We start from the raw sequence: 19,512 nt of genomic DNA on the forward strand, positions 1-19,512 counted from the left end.
TGGGCTTAAGATTAAAAGTTAGGGTTAAGTTTAAGAACAGTCGTAGGCAGGTACATAACGCCAAAGAAACTGTGAAGGAGAAGTTTCCAAGCTTAATGTGAAAATACATAATGAGAGAACAGAAGGGGGAATGGGAAGGAATGGATGGAGAAGGGAAACGCGCACCAAAGAAAGAAACCGGGGCAGGAAAAAAAAATGAAAAGAACAAGAAAAAGTCGTCTAAAGACATTTTAACCACTTAAGACCCGGACCAATATGCAGGTAAAGGACCAGGCCCCTTTTTGCGATTTGGCACTGCGTTGCTTTAACTGACAATTGCTCGGTCGTGGGACATGGCTCCCAGACAAAATTGGCGTCCTTTTTTTACCACAAATAGCTTTCTTTTCGCGCTATAAACAAAAATAGAGCGACAATTTTGAAAAAAATGCAATATTTTTTACTTTTTGCTATAATATCCCTCAAAAATATATAAAAAAAATTAACTTTTTTTCCTCAGTTTAGGCCAATACGTATTCTTCTACCTAGGTTTGGTAAAAAAAAAATCGCAATAAGCGTTTATCGATTTGCGCAAAATTTATAGCGTTTACAAAATAGGGGATAGTTTTATTGCATTTTTATTAATAATTTCTTTTTTTTACTACTAATGGCGGCGATCAGCAATTTTTATTTTATTTTCGTGACTGCGACATTATGGCAGACACATCGGAAATTTTGACACATTTTTGGGACCATTTTCACAACAAAAAGTGCTATAAAAATGCATTGTTTACTGTGAAAATGACAATTGCAGTTTGGGAGTTAACCACTAGGGGGCGCTGAAGGTGTTAAGTGTGACCTCATATGTGTTTCTAACTGTAGGGGGCGGGGCTGGACATGTGACGTCATTGATTGCCTTTCCCTATATCAGGGAACAGACGATCAATGACAGCGCCACTGTGAAGAACGGGGAAGGTGTGTTTACACACAACTCTCCCTGTTCTTCAGCTCCTGTGCCCGATCGCGGGACTCCGGCGGCGATTGGGTCCGCGTGTCCCGCAGCCACGGAGCTTCAGACCGGGCCACGACCCACGGCTGGGCATTTAACAATCACGTACAGGTATGTGATTGTGCCCATCCGTGCCATTCTGCCAATCGGCGTAAGGCGGTCCTTAAGTGGTTAAAAGGGTGTTTTATGCATTGGGGTGAAAAACCTCCTGTAATGCTGCAGCTTTTTTACTTACCCTTTACACCCTTTATCTTGTGCCTGCGATGAGCACACCAGCAAAAGCCAGTGTCTCAGGTCGTTTGGATGGATTGATAGCAGCGCAGCCATTAGCTCCCGCTGCTGTCAATCAGATCCAATGACGCAGGGGGAAGGGCCGAGTTCTGCTTTCTGTGTGAATAGACGCAGGACACGGAATCGCATCTGCACAGGTGTCCATGAAGGAGAGTTCTTCTTCGGCGGGGCACTCGAGAAGAGGAGGAGCCAGGAGCACGCCTCTGAGGGATTCCAGAAGAGAAGGATTGGGGCCCTCTGTGCAAAACCTTCTTCACAGCGGAGGCAAGTATGACATGTGTTTTTTTTTTTTTTTTAAACCCTGAACTTTTACAACCCCTTAAAGAACCAGAAAAGCGAATTCTCTCGACCAGAGATCCCTGGAAAAATCAGCCGGGTTGCGAGACCTTCTGTAAATAGGCATCCATGAAAAACAAAATATTGCGTCAGTTGGTGTTTACAGTGCATCCTGAAAGTATACACTGCGCTTCACTTTTTCTACATTTTGTTATGTTACAGCCTTATTCCAAAAAGGATTACATTTATTATTTTCCTTATTTGCCATGGCACTTAAAATTGACCCCCGGTGCATCCAGTTTCCTCTGATCATCCTTGAGAGGTTTCTACAACTTTATTGGAGTCCACCTGTGGTAAATTCAGTTGATTGGACATGATTTGGAAAGACACACACCTGTCTGTATAAGGTCCTACGGTTAACGCTGCATGTCGGAGCACAAACCAAGCCCTGAAGTCCAAGGAATTGTCTGTAGACATCCGAGACAGAATTGTATTGAGGCACAGATATGGGGAAGGGTACAGAAAAATTTCTGCCGCTTTGAAGGTCCCAATGAGCACAGTGGCCTCCATCATTCGTAAATGGAAGAAGTTTGGAACCACCAGGGCTCTTCCTAGAGCGGGCCACACCACCAAACTGAGCGATCGGGGGAGAAGGGCCTTAGTTGGGGAGGTGACCAAGAATCCAATAGTCTGTATAGTTGAGTGGCCAGACGGAAGCCGTCACTCAGTAAAATACACATGACAGCCCACCTGGGGTAGTCTCCCCCTCCCCCCACCTGCAGGACTCTCAGGCCATGAGAAACAAAATTCTCTGGTCTGCTGAAACAAAGATTGAACTCTTTGGATTCAATTGCAAGCATCTGGTCTGGAGGAAACCATCATGCTGTGGGGATGTTTTTTAGCGTCAGGAACTTGGGGACTAGTCAGGATTGAGGGAAAGATGAATGCAGCAATGTACAGATACATCCTTGTGAAAACCTACTCCAAAGTGCTCTGGACCTCAGACTGGGGTGAAGGTTCATCATCCAACAAGACAACGACTCTAAGCACACAGCCAAGATAAAGGAGTGGCTATGGGACAACTCTGTGAATATCCTTGCGTAGCCCAGCCACAGTTCAGACTTAAGAACTTGACACTGAAAATGGCTGCGCACCGACCCTCCCCATCCAACCTGATGGAGCTTAAGAGGTCTTGCAAAGAATGGGAAAAACTGCCATATTTTAACCGGAGATTTAAGATAAAAAAAAAAACAATTTCAGGAATTAACTTGTCGCATTTCATATACAGTATAAACAAATAGCACACAAGCTGTGTGAAGGAGGACTGCTCCTGATCACAGCCTCTGCACTGTTCATTTACAAATGCTGTAGCTGTGATCGAAAACTGCTTTCCTGCACACAGCCTCGGTGCTGTCAATTTAATATGAGGTAGAACCTAGCGGAATGAGAAAGAGGATACCTGGAAAGAGAAATTTCAGACACGTAATAAAGTATATTTAAACTTTTTTTTTTTTTTTTTTAAATACTACTGCCAACTTTTAAACTATACCCCAAAAACACACCCTGCCTGTAGCCCCAGCTACAAAAGCATACCCCCAGTTGTAACATGCCTTGAAACAAGATTTTTGGACCAAGCTGAAAATATTCAAATTATAAAGAAAAAATTGCCTTGGGCACCATGGTTGGAAGAATGATTCAAATTGTGGGTGTGGCCATATTACAGTAACAGTGGTAGAGGCTTAAAGTGGTTAAATTAAATCCTGACCCTATACTGCTGTGGGTCAGGAACAAGTAATATATAGAGTGCCAGTGAGTAGGAGTAATGCAGAGTGCAGAATTCAGATTAAGACTAATGCATTGAGAGCAGAGGTCAAGTCACAATTAATGCACAGGTTGCAGGGAAAGCAATCATCTATTTAAAATATATTTTTCCTCTCCCTTTTTGCTCAGTGGTGGCATCTCAATGATTCCGCCTGGTGAAAGTTCAGCATCTGTCCATCACCCTCTTTATCCCAGTCAAACGGACAATTGCATGCATCACTAGCACTGTCTCCAGGCACCCAACAACTTACAGTAAACTTTTCAGCGCACAGATCTGGGTGCAGATATTTTTTTATTTTATTTTTTAATCTTTATTTTGTTTTTAATGTACAAGAGGTACAAAAATACTAAATAAAGACATAAACATTCCTAAGAAAAAAACTGTCAAAACAGTCCACTATAGGATTTCAATAGGGTTCTGCAAACATTGTGAATATAACACCATCAAATCTATAGCGGGAGACCATGCAGGGAATCCAACGTTACATGGCTAGGGTGGGTGTCACGTACCTGATGGTTGTGAGCCCGAATTGCAGAGGACGGTCTCCCTTACGGCTCCCACTTGCGGCCCCCCTGGTAAGGTAACCGTAGGCACAGGAGTAAGGAGTGGCATGGGTGCCTAGCAGGATCAACAGAGGAAGTGGATCAGACACCCGGAAACTTCCTTGCAGGAACTGGGATACAGAAACTGGATCAGCCTAAGAGACTGGGTCAGGAATAGCTTGGCAGGCTGGATCAGCTTGGCAGACTGGATCAGGAACAGCTTAGCAGGCTGGATGAGTTTAGCAGGCTGGATCAGGGACAGCTCAGCAGGCTGGATTGGAACCAGAAACAGATAGGACCAACACAGAGATAGTCGGACATGCTGGGTCAGGTATCAGGCGGGCAGCAAAGGTACAGGGGTGCAGGCAAAGAGTAGTCACAAACAGGCCGAGGTCCGATGCAGGCAGATAACTGGATGGTCAAAGGTAAGCCGGGTCTTAATACAGGTAACAGTCTCGGATCAGGTTTTAAGACACACAACGCTGTAGAGCAGACAGCAGGGACTGTATGTGACAGGCAGGCTTAAATAGCCGCCTGGCGCCAACAGAGGTGCACACGCATGCACGGTTGCAGCCACGATCGGAAACGCCTGTTACTGGCAGGATCTTCATGACAGTGGAGAACGTTTAAAAGTGGGTAGAGGGGAGGGTAAGAGGGAGGAACAACAAAAGAAAATGGACATAATGTCTGGCCACCAAATATGTGGTGACATGTTGGAGAGGGGAAAAACAGCCCATCCAACTCCCAGATAATTTAAAGTAGATAAAGTAGATAAAGCCAACAAAAACAACGAAGTGTATACAAGAATTTTCTCAAAAAGCCTCAGATAGAAACGTAATCGGCAAAACATAGCTTTGCAGTACTCAATAATTGATAGCGTTAGTTGTTTATACCAGTCAGAGGAATAGAAATCTATCAGTAGCTATCTGCACATTGATGCCTCCACCCCTTCGCCTCCATAATATCGTGTACTTTCAGCAACCACTCCTTAATAGTAGGTGCTGCTGGGACTTCCAATAAAGTAGGATAAGGCACTTACCAGCGTTGAGGAGGTGAGGCATCAAGGAGCGTTTTTATAGGACCTCACCGATTTAGCAGTGTCATGAAATGGCATATGTAGAGGATAATCTTCTATCTGGCATTGTGTCACCTTATTATTCAAGTTACGGACATTAATCCAAAAAGGTCTCAGATCAGGACATTCCCACCATAAATGAAAAAAGGAGCCTCTCTGTCCACAGCCAGCAAAGATCGGATATTGTCGGAAATGTGCGTTACAATTTGACAGGGACCCTAAACCACCTAGACAACAATTTTAAATTGCACTCCTCCTGGGTTTTAGAGTTTACAGAAAAAATGTGTGCTAGCAATCTCTCAATGCTGCTATCCGAGAATTCTCTACGCAATTCCTTCTTGCATTCATGCGAGCGGAGCTGAATGGGCATGCACCCAAAACTGAAGAAATATTTCCTTCACTCTAACTGCCACATGATCATCAGAAAAGGACACAGATAAAGGAAAAAAATACACCCCCCTAAGCTAGTAGGAGCGGCGAAACGGGGGGGTGTAATTCAGATTTTTTTTTTTTTTTTCCAAATAACAGTTTTTTTATTTTCGAAAAAGGTCAGTACAAAATATGGCAGCATATCTGGTGTAAGAGAAAAGAGGGGGTACACAATTCCAACTTAGTGTGCTTACACAGTGGTTTCATAGTTATTTGTACTATCGGTAGCTTGTATAATAACAGGATTCAAATAGGAGAGAGAAAGGAAAGAGGGGATGGGGCGGAAAGGGGGGGATGGAAGAGTGGGAGAGGCAAGTGGAGAAGGAGAGGAAAAGAGAAAAAAAGAGGAAAGAGAAAGGGAAAGAGGGGGGGAAGCAGGCAAGAGGGGTGGGTGTAATAATGTACCTCGGTGGTCTGTCGTCGGCTTACGGCGGATCCTCCCTCACATGCCACCTCTCCCAGACAAGGTCATGATCCTCCAGTTTGTCCCGGATCCTAGCCGTCATTTTTTCCATGAGTTCTACATCCTTGACCCTAACGTAGAGGGCCTCTTGGGATGGGGGCATCGGTTTCTTCCAGCAGATTTTTTTTTTTTTATTCTGCACTGACTGTCTTAGAAAATGCCCCAGCCCCTGTTCAAATCCAATCCGGGGACAGACTTGGTTCGGGGACAGTGTCCTCAATCCGGGGGGGATGTTTGGTCACCCTATTGTAGTGTTCAATTTCTCCAGAAAAAGTTTATATAAAATTTAGAGAGTAAATGGGTTGAGCCCTTTTTATCTAGACACATGGCCTCAAACAGAGGGAGTTCTCCTCTCATCCTTTGTTTTAAATTTCCTGGAGCTCCTCCCTAGGATATGAAAAAGGCCAAATCCTTCCCTGGGGCGAACCAAGAAAAGCCACCCAATGGAGAAATTGGCGAGGGCAAACGTGCCAGGGAATGTTCTGGGCGCAGATTAAGGATGTTCTCCTCCTTTTTTTATTTACATCTGTAAAGCCAACTGTTTTATGCAATTCCCTTGAATGAAACATGCTGGGAGAAATGCTATATGTAGACTGGATGCCCTCCCCTTGTGAAAAGTTGCCTGGTTGTCTTTGTGATCCAGTTGCTTTAGTTCTTTCTAATTGTAATACAAATTACATTTATGCTAATGATTTTAAATGGTTATAGCATTTAGCACAAATGTACACTATTGGAGCAAGCTGCCTTCTACTAGCAACAAAGAATGCTAGGTCACTGAAACTTTGAGCTGTCTAGTGTCCCTTGTTGCTGGATAGTAGGTGGCACTATTGGCTGTGGGCCTGTAAATAGTAAATAGTGTGGCGCCCCTGCTGCTGGTTACACACAATTGACGTATTACATGTCAGACCTGAATAAATTTAGTCATTTTTACAGCAGGTATGTTATGCACAAGCCTGGCTGCTGATCAATATTTCATTCAGGGTCAACATTTAAATATGGGGGGGCAGAGCCAGCATGGTGTGCTGCGACTTCCCATCAGGTCCACTTTGATGGCCGGTGGGGGAGCTTTTTCGCGCATGTGTGCGTGCGCGCGTGCGTGTGTGCGTGCGCGCATGTGTAATTAGCCAGGCAAAAAAGCGAGGGGGACATAAGTGTTGGTATACTTGCATTTTCCATCCAGCTTGCTCTGGCAGCCAGTGTTTGGAGCCAATGCCAATGATATATTATCTGCAGGTAGAAAGGGCCCCTCCTAATGGCCATCAAAGTGGACATGATCGAAAACTGATTGCCACCAGAATAGAGCATTAAGTCCACCCACATTGTTGCTAGGCTGTAGGTAGCTTGAGCCCCCTAGTGCCTTTTTTTTTTTTCTTCGGATGCAGGCAGCTCAAGCCTCCTAGCGTCCCAACTACTAGTAATGCACATTTGCACTGTACGCATGTAAACATTCCAGAAACGTTGATATATATATATATATATACAATGTATGGGCAACCTTTCACGCAGGATTTTGCTGCCACCTTCGGGTAGAAAGGTCTAGCATTTGATGGGCGAATCCATTTTGCACAGATGGGATTGAGCCTAATTGCAGTATATGTTTAAGCTGGCAAACTTTCATCTACTTCTGGCCGGTGCCAAAAAAATGCCAAATGCGTGTATTCTACACATGACCTGCAAACATACAATCTTATCTATATTCCTATCAAACGAAGGTGCACAAAGATAAGAGGCCCACAGTGCACTTCTCTGCGCCAAAGAAAATATATTAACTGTCTATGAGACTCCGCTAATGAGGATATGTCATACAGCAAATCAATAAATAAATTAATACCCAAGTGATATTAATATATATAGCAGCAGCTGTTTAAAAATAAATGAAAAAAATCATCTATAAAAACATAATGTATAAAACACATAGTAGGTGTATATACAATAATGCGCAAACCAAATAATAGTGTGAATCAGGCTGCCAACATACCATATGGATGTAAGGTGAAAAAAATTGTGAAAAAATGTAGCGCCCAACAAATATATAAAAACCCTAAAAAGGGAAAAGTTACTGTGTAACCTGAGGGCGAATGACTTATGGACCAAGTATTGCACCCCTTGATACACGATAGTGAAACATATAAGGTGAAAATCCGAACATTGGGAGCTGTAGTGTAATAGATGCTCCTATGTGACGAAATTGTAGACACAACTGTGCTCAGAACAAAGTCAGCAAGAAAGTGCACATATGTGAATATCTGTGGTATAAACCACCATTCGTGTGTGAATAAAAATATATAAAACAAACAAAGTGATATATATAACCAAACTGGATGTTTGTGGTATAGAGACAAAGAGTTAGTTATAAAAACAGTCCTCCAAAGCCAGCGTTCCGCTAATATTCAGGTGTGCCCCAATAGGTGACATAAACCCAATGCTGCACAGAAACAAAGTCTGCTGAGGAATGTGGAGTCAAAATACATATGGACACTTCCAGTGTTGGGTGGAGCAGATATCCTCAAATAAGACTGTCTTCAGTGTTGGACAAATAAATAAATAAATGGGTGGGTACCCTTACCGGAACAGGTGGACCCTCTCAACCACCGTACGGTGGGAGGGTCGTCAGAGCTTGTATAGACCGATTGTCTGGGTCCAGGGGTCCTCACTCAACGTGTCCAAACCAGGAATGGTCACTGAAGTACTTGTTCTTCCAGAGGAAATGACCGAAATCAGCTTATCGATGGTTGCTCAAAAACACCCAAAATGGTATAGGAAAGAAAAAATAGAGGTGCTCCTCATAGTGTAAAACTATTTAATAAAAAAGCATTCCAAATACACACACGTGGCGAGAAATGCAATAAACACTTGAAACAGCCACACTTGAATTGAAAAGATCAGCCAACTAAAAATCAAACGAATAAAAATAGCAAACTGAAAAAATAGCAGCAGCAAACTCCAACCTTGGATGAAGGTGTAGGGAGTATTCCAAAAGTTTAGAATGCAATGAGGATGCAGTGGAGTGGTCACCCGACTGGTTTCGTCGCTATACGGACTTCAACTGAGATACCCCAGTTGAAGTCCGTATAGCGACGAAACCGGTCGGGTGACCACTCCACTGCATCCTCATTGCATTCTAAACTTTTGGAATACTCCCTACACCTTCATCCAAGGTTGGAGTTTGCTGCTGCTATTTTTTCAGTTTGCTATTTTTATTCGTTTGATTTTTAGTTGGCTGATCTTTTCAATTCAAGTGTGGCTGTTTCAAGTTTTTATAATTTTATTGCATTTCTCGCCACGTGTGTGTATTTGGAATGCTTTTTTATTAAATAGTTTTACACTATGAGGAGCACCTCTATTTTTTTCTTTCCTATACCATTTTGGGTGTTTTTGAGCAACCATCGATAAGCTGATTTCGGTCATTTCCTCTGGAAGAACAAGTACTTCAGTGACCATTCCTGGTTTGGACACGTTGAGTGAGGACCCCTGGACCCAGACAATCGGTCTATACAAGCTCTGACGACCCTCCCACCGTACGGTGGTTGAGAGGGTCCACCTGTTCCGGTAAGGGTACCCACCCATTTATTTATTTATTTGTCCAACACTGAAGACAGTCTTATTTGAGGATATCTGCTCCACCCAACACTGGAAGTGTCCATATGTATTTTGACTCCACATTCCTCAGCAGACTTTGTTTCTGTGCAGCATTGGGTTTATGTCACCTATTGGGGCACACCTGAATATTAGCGGAACGCTGGCTTTGGAGGACTGTTTTTATAACTAACTCTTTGTCTCTATACCACAAACATCCAGTTTGGTTATATATATCACTTTGTTTGTTTTATATATTTTTATTCACACACGAATGGTGGTTTATACCACAGATATTCACATATGTGCACTTGCTTGCTGACTTTGTTCTGAGCACAGTTGTGTCTACAATTTCGTCACATAGGAGCATCTATTACACTACAGCTCCCAATGTTCGGATTTTCACCTTATATGTTTCACTATCGTGTATCAAGGGGTGCAATACTTGGTCCATAAGTCATTCGCCCTCAGGTTACACAGTAACTTTTCCCTTTTTAGGGTTTTTATATATTTGTTGGGCGCTACATTTTTTCACAATATAAAACACATAGAACCAAAGTCCAATTGATAAAACGGCGCTAATATTGGATGAAGTCCAACTCCACATAAGGTGATAATGAGTAAAAAAGTCCAAAGGAAGAATCACAGTTCTAAAGTGATAAGTGCTTCTAGGATTGGATTTGTAGTGCACCCTACACCAGTTCCCAGTCTTCACCGCAAAAGTGGGTCACACTCCCCCTCTGGGGTTCACACTCACCAAAAGGTATGTTAACCAGAGCCTTGAATACAGATTCCTCTTAATTAGACTTCCATCATCACTCCAGGATCAACAAGGGTTAATTTTATTCAGGGCACATACTAAACACAAAGGCACTAAAATAGTGTAATCCTGCTTTAATAAATATACCCCATGTAAACACAACCCCGCTTCCAGTATACGTACAATATAAACACTTGTAAAAAACATAAAGAATGAAAAGTGTTCATCGCTGTCTTCCGAACACAGCACGTGTGCTAAAAGCACTGTGCTGAAGAGTCAGCGGTGGAACGCACTTCTCTTCCTTCCTGGTTATGCCGTCGTAGCCACGCCCTGACGTGTTTCATCACTTCCGACTTCCACAGAGGGCGTGGCTACTCAGCGTCATCACGGGCTATTTATTATCCCTCTTCCCACGGCCATTGGATAGGACAACACTGCCTGCCCGATCCCAATTGGTGCATTACAGAGCGGAAGGTAAACGGGTCGTCGGCCGTGTCAAGTCACTGGGAAATTTTAAAAATCACTGTAAAGACCGCACATAAATAAATAACACAGTAAGACCGCAGAGTGTGAGACACGATCGTATTCCAATCATGTCCATCTGACAAAAAGCTGTGTTTTTTGTATAATTGTAGGAAGCGCTGTAACCTGACTGAAAAACATTGTATTCAGTGCCAGCCAGTTAAAAACGGCAAATGTCAGGATGACACTCCTCAATACTCGGCAGTACCCACTCAGCAGTGGGTACCTATGGCCACCTATTGTTTACATCATCGCAGGTTTCTCTTAATGTTATTGTTTTAGACCGTCCCTGTGATGGAAAATATGCTTGATATAGGCTACAGCTATTGTATGATGTGAAAGATGCATTATGCCTCGTACACACGTGCGTTTTTTCTGTCGGATAAAAATCAGACGGTTTTCCCAACAGAACTATTCTCAGGCTGCCTTGCATACACACGCTCAGACCAAAAGTCCGCCCGTCCAAAGCGCGGTGACGTACAACATGTACGACGGCACTATAAAGGGGAAGTTCAAATCCTACGGCACCACCCTTTGGGCTGCTTTTGCTGATCTCGTGTTATCACGTGTTAGTAAAAGTTTGGTGAGAGACGATTCGCACTTTTCATGCGCTTTATTAAACGATGCAGTAATTTGCAGCGTGATGAATGTGCTATCTCCATTCCGAGAGCTAGTTTTACCAGAAAGAGCGCTCCCGCCTCATACTTGATTCTGAGCATGCACGGTTTTTGCCCGTTGGAAAACCATACAGACGAGCGGATTTCCCGCTCTGATTTTTGGCCTGACTGGAAAAAAGAGATCCCGATCTCCTTTTTTTTTTTTTTTTCCCCCGTCAGAAAAACTGCAATGGAGCATACACACGGCCGGGATTACCGACGAAAAGCTCTCATAGCAGTTTTCTCATTGGAAAAAACGATCGTGTGTACGAGGCATTGGAGTCTCTACACAAGACAAAAAGATGTTATCCAATACACATGGAAAGCACTGAAATTTAAAGATTGTGTTTTTAATCCAACTGTTCATTCGTTTTTGTGTTTTGTAAGTGGGTAACTTGCAGTAAGTGGGTTCTGCTAGTCAGTAAAAAATCCGGACATGCTAACACTGCAGCTATTCATTTGATATGGCAAATGCTTGAAAAAAAATAGAACAGTTAACATATGACCCATCCATGCCCAAAACAGTGCCTTCATTGTTCTGTGCCACCCTCGTCCTGTATGCTAAATATAACTATATCATATAGAAGTTGCCTTTATAATGTCAAATAATTTGTTTGCATAAAGTATATAGTTAGTTTTTTTTTTGATTAAGGCACAATTTAGTAATTCAGTCTTTGCCCTGTATTACATAATATGTTGAAACCAATGTTGTTGTAATCTCTACAGTATGTCAGAGTGTTTTGAAGATATGCAATATGTCTGAGACATATTGCATTAGTGCAGTGGTTCTCAACCTGGGGGTCGAATGACAATTTGCCAGGGGTCACCGAATCCTGGGCTGTTCCTGAAGCCCGCACTGCTCTCCCAGACTTTTTGCGGCCGCCCAGCTTGGCTGTTCCTGGAGCCCAAGGCCACCCACTCAGCCTCTTCGCAGCCACTCATTCAGGTCACAGCATGGCTGGGGGGCAGAGACTAGAGGTCAACTGACTTGTGAGCAATGTGAAGTGGAGACTGTAACGGTCACCACCGTTTACGATTTCCGTTCCATCAACCACGACAGCTTATCCGACAATCCACAATCCAGCAGACAGGACCCATTGGATTTTCCCCAGAAATAACGAGACACAGCTCTGTTACTGGTTCCAAAATGAATGAATGAATCTTTAATGGTACACTCTCAGCTTTTTATGCAGTTACAGGCATGTTACAGGGACAATGAAACTCTCCACCCTCAAAACATCACACAATGGGGCTTCATACACATTCTTTTAGATAATGACATTCAGATGAGTTAATTATCCCCCAGACGTTCTGTCTCCGACAATAAGCTATCCACCTGCTACATAATGCACATTCCTTTGTAGACGTAATTGACATGCTAATCCACTACACCTGAAAAGAGACCTCTGACCTTTACAGACTTAATTAGTACAATAGATACAAAACAGTATTAGCATTGAATGAGACACTCTTATTGACCGGTTGGGGGTCAGCATGAAATCACCTGTAATGTCCAGATCTCCTGCAATACATGAATTATCATTTCTCAGTCACCCTATGCCCAAAAAGGGGCATAGGATGACCCTAGACCCAAGAGTCTTTAGTGAAGCTGGCACAGGAGTACCCCACATCCTTCAAAGGTCTCTGGGTGTCAAGGGCCATTCTGTTACAGAGACCCTATCTCCTGATTTCAGCATAGGTGTCCCTGCTATCCCCCCCCATCCCCCATCAGCACTGCCACTCATCCCATCCCCCCCCCCCAGAAAGGAGTAAGAGAAGGGGGGAAAAATTAAGAATACATGGAAGGGAGAGGAAAAGAGTGGGAGGAACAAAGAAAAAGGGAGAGAAAGAATAAGAAAAAGAACGAGAGAGGGATGGGGGGGGACAAGAAATTAGGCTAGAGAGACATAAAAGGGAAAGAAAAGAGAACAAAGAGAGAGCATTACATCCTAAAATATACAATAAGGGGTTTTAATACTGAACATGTGGAAGGGACTCGGGGAGCGCTAAAAGAATGTGGGTTAGGGGCGCAAATTTCTTGTCTTGCCTTGGGTGCTGACAACCCAAGCTATGAAAATTTTACTGTTGGGGGTCCCCACAACTTGGAAAATTTTATCAAGGGGTCACGGCATTAGAAGGGCTGAGAACCACTGCATTAGTGGAACCCATCTATACTGTAGGTGGCTTATTGGGTCCTAAGGGCGGGTCAGGTCAAAGCCCAACAGAAATTGTTTTTTTTTTTTTTTTGTCTGTCGAACCTGTTTGAACTTTTATTTTTTATTTTAAAGGTAATAGACCAGCATTAAAACTGGATCCTAGGGAGCATCTGATAAAGACAGGTAGTTCCAGTGCATCCATGAGCCCCAGTTGCTTATACAAACTTTAACGTTTTTAAACTTTTTCTCATGTTAGAGTACGGGAGGGTTATAACCCCTGGAATGTTAATTTTTGCCATCTTTTGTCCTAATGAGGAGCTTTCCCTTCACTTCCTTTCCCATAGACAAAACAGCAAGTGAGAGGAAATCCCCACAATTTAAAGAAAAATTTTGGGGTCCCCCAGGTAACCAGAATTGGCTTCCACATTGGAAGATTTTCCCTCTCTTACTTTTCTAGGTACAACCCAAAATGTGGGATTTTATTTTCAATGATAATGGTTAGGGTTGTCCCGATACAGAGCATCTGCGCGAGTACTTGTACTCGCGCAAATCCTCCTGATGCCTGATCCGATACCTGGGGGAGAGAGAGGCAGGCAGCATGTAATGCCTGTGTCCGTGTATAATCCTCAGACGGCAGCCATCCATTGTATAAAAGCCGCGCCTCCTCCTCTGTGATAGGGGAACACTCCCAGCAAGTGAGTCAGTGTTCTGCCTATCACGGACACCCTCTCATCCTCATCCCATGGACGAGGATGAGAGGGTGTCGGTGATAGGCGGAACACTAACACTGCTGGGAAACTGTGTTCCCCTATGACGGACGAGGAGGAGGCGCGGCTTTTGAACACTGGATGGCTGCCGTCTGAGGATTATACACAGACACAGGCATCAGAGGCGTTGAGGAATTTTTTTTTTTTTAGTTGACATGTCCAGCGCTGCCGCGTGTATGTCTGTCCCTCTTCTTCTTCCGCTCACCTCCCCTACTGAGCCAGCCGCCAACGAGGCGAGACTCAGCTCAGCCTGTGCCTGTCACACTGATGATGTGACGCGGCTGCACGCACCTGCTGTGATTTGCTGCCCAGTCCTCTGTCTCCTCTCCCGGCCCGAGGTATGCCGTTATGATCAGGGGGAGGGTGCGTTGGCATGAAGTCCGCCGACCGGGGGGGGGGGGGGAGCTGCTTTTGTCATTTATTGTAAGGTTTAATTTTATGGAATAAAAAATCCATAATAAAAAAATTATACATATTTGAAAAAAAAAAAAATGAAATCAATTAAAAACACAATTTGGAAGAAAATCTGTCACATAACATTAAAAAAAAGTATCGGTACTTGTACTCGGTCTTAAAAAAGTGGTATCGGGACAACCCTAAAAATGGTAAACGGTACAAATGGAGAAGCGCAATAAAAACTGACAGGTGTTCTAATCCTTTCCTCTATTCAAAAAGTAAAACAAAGTTTAGCCTTTTAGTTATACTTTTAACTTTCTAGGAATTGTCAAATAGGACTGTGTGTCTCTGCTGTGATGTAGCCATTACCTCTTAGTATGTTTCCTATAGAGGTATTTATGCTCTCAGAACTAAAAGCCCAATCTGTATTTGGGAAGGCCCTCCGGACATGTTGGAGCCCCATTTTGAGAACCCACATGTACCTGTCAGTTGGCCTTTAAGGTTCAGGCTGTAGGAGTTGTATGGTGATATAAACAGATATGGCTTCATGCCAAGAGCATGTAAGAAGCCACAGAATTTGTGGGTTCTCATATTCTTGAAGGTGCTTATTTCTCATTTTATATCAAAACTTGAACTTGCACAGTCTGATTGACTTGTTCTGTTGTCTCAATTACCAGGGGTGGCAGACCTTGATGCTGAAGAAGATCCAGTACAGCTGACGACCCTCCGATTACTTCCAGAGAGTCCCCCAACTAGTGATGCACCAGTTATAGAGATGACTACACTGAAGATGCAGACGAAAATTGTATTGGAAGCAGGGGTATGTTCATAACCTCACTAATTACTGTTTTAATAGAATATAAAACACCAGCAGCTTACAATATCTAAGGGCCCACTCATACTTTAGCACTGGATTACATTGGTCGATCCAGGTGGACGTCATATGATGGCGGCACAAATCTGTACACTGGCTGTATCCATTAAAAAAAAAGTGAAGTGCCTAGTATCGCAGTGGTAAAGCTGCATTACATCACAGGAGAAGTATGGCCAAAGCTCTTTTGACCCTGATTCTCCTGTGTGCCACAGGAGTGCACTTAGTTCTGCACTCCCGTAGCCCATATTCAGCTGGCTAAAGTAAAAAAATTTAAATCCCAAACTTCTCTTTTGAAAGCAGCCCTTTTATGTTGAATCAACGAACCACAAAGTCCAACATTGGAAATGACCCCATGGGGCATTGCCCACCACAGTATTAGTGCATTGGAATGGAACCACAGTAAGGTACACACATTGCCATGCATTGCAGTAAATGCACAGTAAAACACCTGTTACCACAACACAATTGTGAATACTCACCAAGTGCTTTACACACATTCAAACTATATATAAAACACGAAAAATTTGGCTTTCATTATGAATTATTAGAATTTCTTAGGAACAGCAGAAATATTTATTGTCAGACTTGGGGAAACAGTAGGAGTTCTGCATTGTGCCAGGCTGCCATGCTTGTAAAGTTTTATGCCGCGATAATTTTTCGGCATGAAAAAAAACTAAGTTTTTCCAACTTCATCATTAAAACGACGTTGCCCACACACCATCGTTTAAAAAAAATGCTCTAGCAAAGCGCGGTGACGTACAACACGTACGACGACACTATAAAGGGGAAGTTCCATGCGGATGATGCCACCCTTGGGGCTGCTTTCGCTGATTCCGTGATAGTAAAAGACGATTCACGCTTTTCTGTCTGTTACAGCGTGATGAATGTGCTTACTCCATTATGAATGGTAGTTTTACCAGAACGAGCGGTCCCGTCTCATAACTTGCTTCTGAGCATGCATGGGTTTATAACGTCGTCTTAGCCCACACACGATAATTTTTTACAACCCGAAAAACGACATAATTTAAAACATCGTTAAAAAATGCAGCACGTTCGAAAAAAAAATTTGGCGTTTTTCAGAACCCGAAAAATTATGTGAAGCCCACACAAGATCATTTTAAATGACATTTTCTAAAAACAAAGTTTCTTCATGCCGAAAAATGATCGTGTGTACGTGGCATTAGACTGCTGTAATGCTGTGTGTGTTTATTAAACGTGGAGGAAAAGTAAACCGTTAATGTCGGGAAGCTTTTATGTCTGCTTTTTTTATAAACTTTCTATTCTGGCATCATAGGGGCCTCAGATAAAGAAGACTGAAGAAACCGCAGGAAGCAACCCCAACGCTGATACAGACGTGTACACAGAGAAGCAGTCAGAGAACCTCTTTCACAGAACAGAAGTACTTGCAGGTGAGAATTTGTGCATTGACATTGGTAATAGTTCTGTTATCTGTGCAGTTAGCCTGTCTCTGCTATAATGTTGTGCTATGTTTAGACATGGTAATCATACTTGCACATGAGTAACCTACAGTATCTCACAAAAGTGAGTAAAGTCCTCACATTTTTTTTTTTTTTTTTTTATTATATCTTTTTCTACAATGTAAAGCAGTGAGTGTACAGCTTGTGTAACAGTGTAAATTTGCTGTCCCCTCAAAATAGCTCGACACACGGCCATTAATGACTAAACCGCTGGCAACAAAAATGAGTACACCCCTAAGTGAAAATTGGGCCCAATTAGACATTTTCCCTCCCCGATGTCATCTGGCTCGTTAGTGTTACAAGGTCTCATGTGTGAATGTGGAGCAGGTGTGTTAAATTTGGTGTTATCGCTCTCACTCTCTCATACTGGTCGCTGGAAGTTCAACATGTCACCTCATGGCAAAAAACTCTCTGAGGATCTGAAAAAAATTGTTCTACAAAAAGATGGCCAAGGCTATAAGAAGATTGCTAAGACCCTGAAACTGAACTACAGCACAGTGGCCAAGACCATACAGCGGTTTAACATTACAGGTTCCACTCAGAACAGGCCTCGTCATAGTCGAGCAAAGAGGTTGAGTGCACGCGCTCAGTGTCATATCCAGAAATTTAAGGGCTTGAGGGGGGTCAGCCTGTCAGTGCTCAGACCATATGCCGCACACTGCATCAAATTGGTCTGCATGGCTGTCTTCCCAGAAGGAAGCCCCTTCTACAGATGATGCACAAGAAAGCCCACAAACAGTTTGCTGAAGACAAGCAGACTAAGGACATGGATTACTGGAACCGTTTCCTGTGGTCTGATGAAACCAAGATTAAATTATGTGGTTCAGATGGTGACAAGCGTGTATGGCAGCAACCAAGTGAGGAGTACAAAGACAAGTGTGTCTTGCCTACAGTCAAGCATGGTGGTGGGTGTGTCATGGTCTGGGTCTGCATGAGTGCTGCCGGCACTGGAAAGGTACAGTTCATTGAGGGAGCTATGAATGCTTCAGTATGTCACAGTACATGTTGGCAGAGCATGATTCCCTCCCTTCGGAGACTGGTCCACAGGGCAGTATTCCAACGTAACGACCCCAAACACACCTCCAAGACAACCACTGACTTGCTAAAGAAGCTGAGGGTAAAGGTGATGGACTGGCCAAGCATGTCTCCAGACCTAAACCCTGTTGAGCATTTGTGGTGCATCCTCAAACAGAAGGTGGAGGAGCGCAAGATCTCCAACATCCACCAGGAGTGGAAGAGGACTCCAATGGGAACCTGTGAACTCCATACCCAAGAGGGTTAAAGGCAGTGCTGGAACATAATGGTGGCCACACAAAATATTGACACGTTGGGCCCAATTTGGAAATTTTCACTTAGTGGTGTACTCACTTTTGTTGCCAGCGATTTAGTTATTAATGGCTGTGTTGAGTTATTTTGAGGGGACAGCAAATTTACACTGTTATAGAAGCTGTACACTCACTACTTTACATTGTAGCAAAGTGTAATTTCTTCAGTGTTGTCACATGAAAAGATATAATAAAATATTTACAAAAATGTGAGGGATTTACTCACTTTTGTGAGATACGGTATATATAATAAGCATAAGAGGGTAGCCTCCCCTTTCTGCTTGGTCTTTCTATGCAACACGGAATCTGCTATCTATTTGCACAGTACCAACATAACACAGATGCAGGGAAAAGAAAAATAATGGGCCAAACACCTGTAGGAGAGTTTTCAAGCCATTATTTGTATATTTTGCTGATAATTGGTTACTTGTGGCTCCTTTTGCCAGGTCTTCTATTAGGTTTATCTGGCTTGTGTCAAAGGACTTTTGTTTGTGTCAGAACTACTTCTTTCTGCTTAGAGGTCACTGTAGTGATGAGATTGGGTTTGGCCATCCTGGAAGTAAGCTGTAATTTCTAGGCCAATGAAATTGACCTAATGATTACATGGCCATATTAATGCAATGATATCATGACCACCCTTGTCCCAATGTGTTCATGCAGCTGTGGGGTAGAGAATCTGGCACTGGCATTGACAGGTGACTTCCAGGTTCAAGCCAAACCTAGTGTGAGTCACAAGGATTGAAAATGCAGGTTGATGCAGCTTAAGAGGAATACTGCAGGTCAGTAGGAGGCCAACTATAGGTCAGTAGTTCCTATCAGTGAACTCTGAATGATCTGGGAAGCATCCCAAATTAATCTTAAAGTGGAACTAAACCCACCTCGTGGGTGTCGGACAAAGTTAAAGTATAACTAACGGTAGGACCTTATTTTTTGGATAGGGTGGAGAGGGATTGGAACCCCTGCTGTCTCTCACCCTCTCTATTTTTCCTGTTTTTAACTTTTAATGATAATGTTAAAGTAAAAGAAAAATCTAAAACTTTTGGCTGTCCCGAGAAAAGTAATAGAAGGGAAATCTTCCAATGGGGACACTAGTTATGGTCACCTGGGGGTCCCCAAGAG

The 19,512-nt window shown here is 43.1% G+C and overlaps 1 protein-coding gene across 1 annotated transcript in view; it reads left to right on the forward strand.

Moving 5' to 3' along the window:
* The window catches only part of SDC2 (syndecan 2), a 173,275-nt gene that overhangs the window by 148,017 nt on the left and 5,746 nt on the right, over positions 1-19,512 (forward strand). Inside the window, exons 3-4 of the mRNA XM_040354746.1 lie at positions 15,394-15,536; positions 16,885-16,999. Coding sequence (XP_040210680.1) covers positions 15,394-15,536; positions 16,885-16,999 — 258 coding nt within the window. The remainder of the gene's footprint in view (positions 1-15,393; positions 15,537-16,884; positions 17,000-19,512) is intronic.

Source organism: Rana temporaria, chromosome 5 (assembly GCF_905171775.1).
Source record: "Rana temporaria chromosome 5, aRanTem1.1, whole genome shotgun sequence".
NCBI lineage: Eukaryota > Metazoa > Chordata > Amphibia > Anura > Ranidae > Rana > Rana temporaria.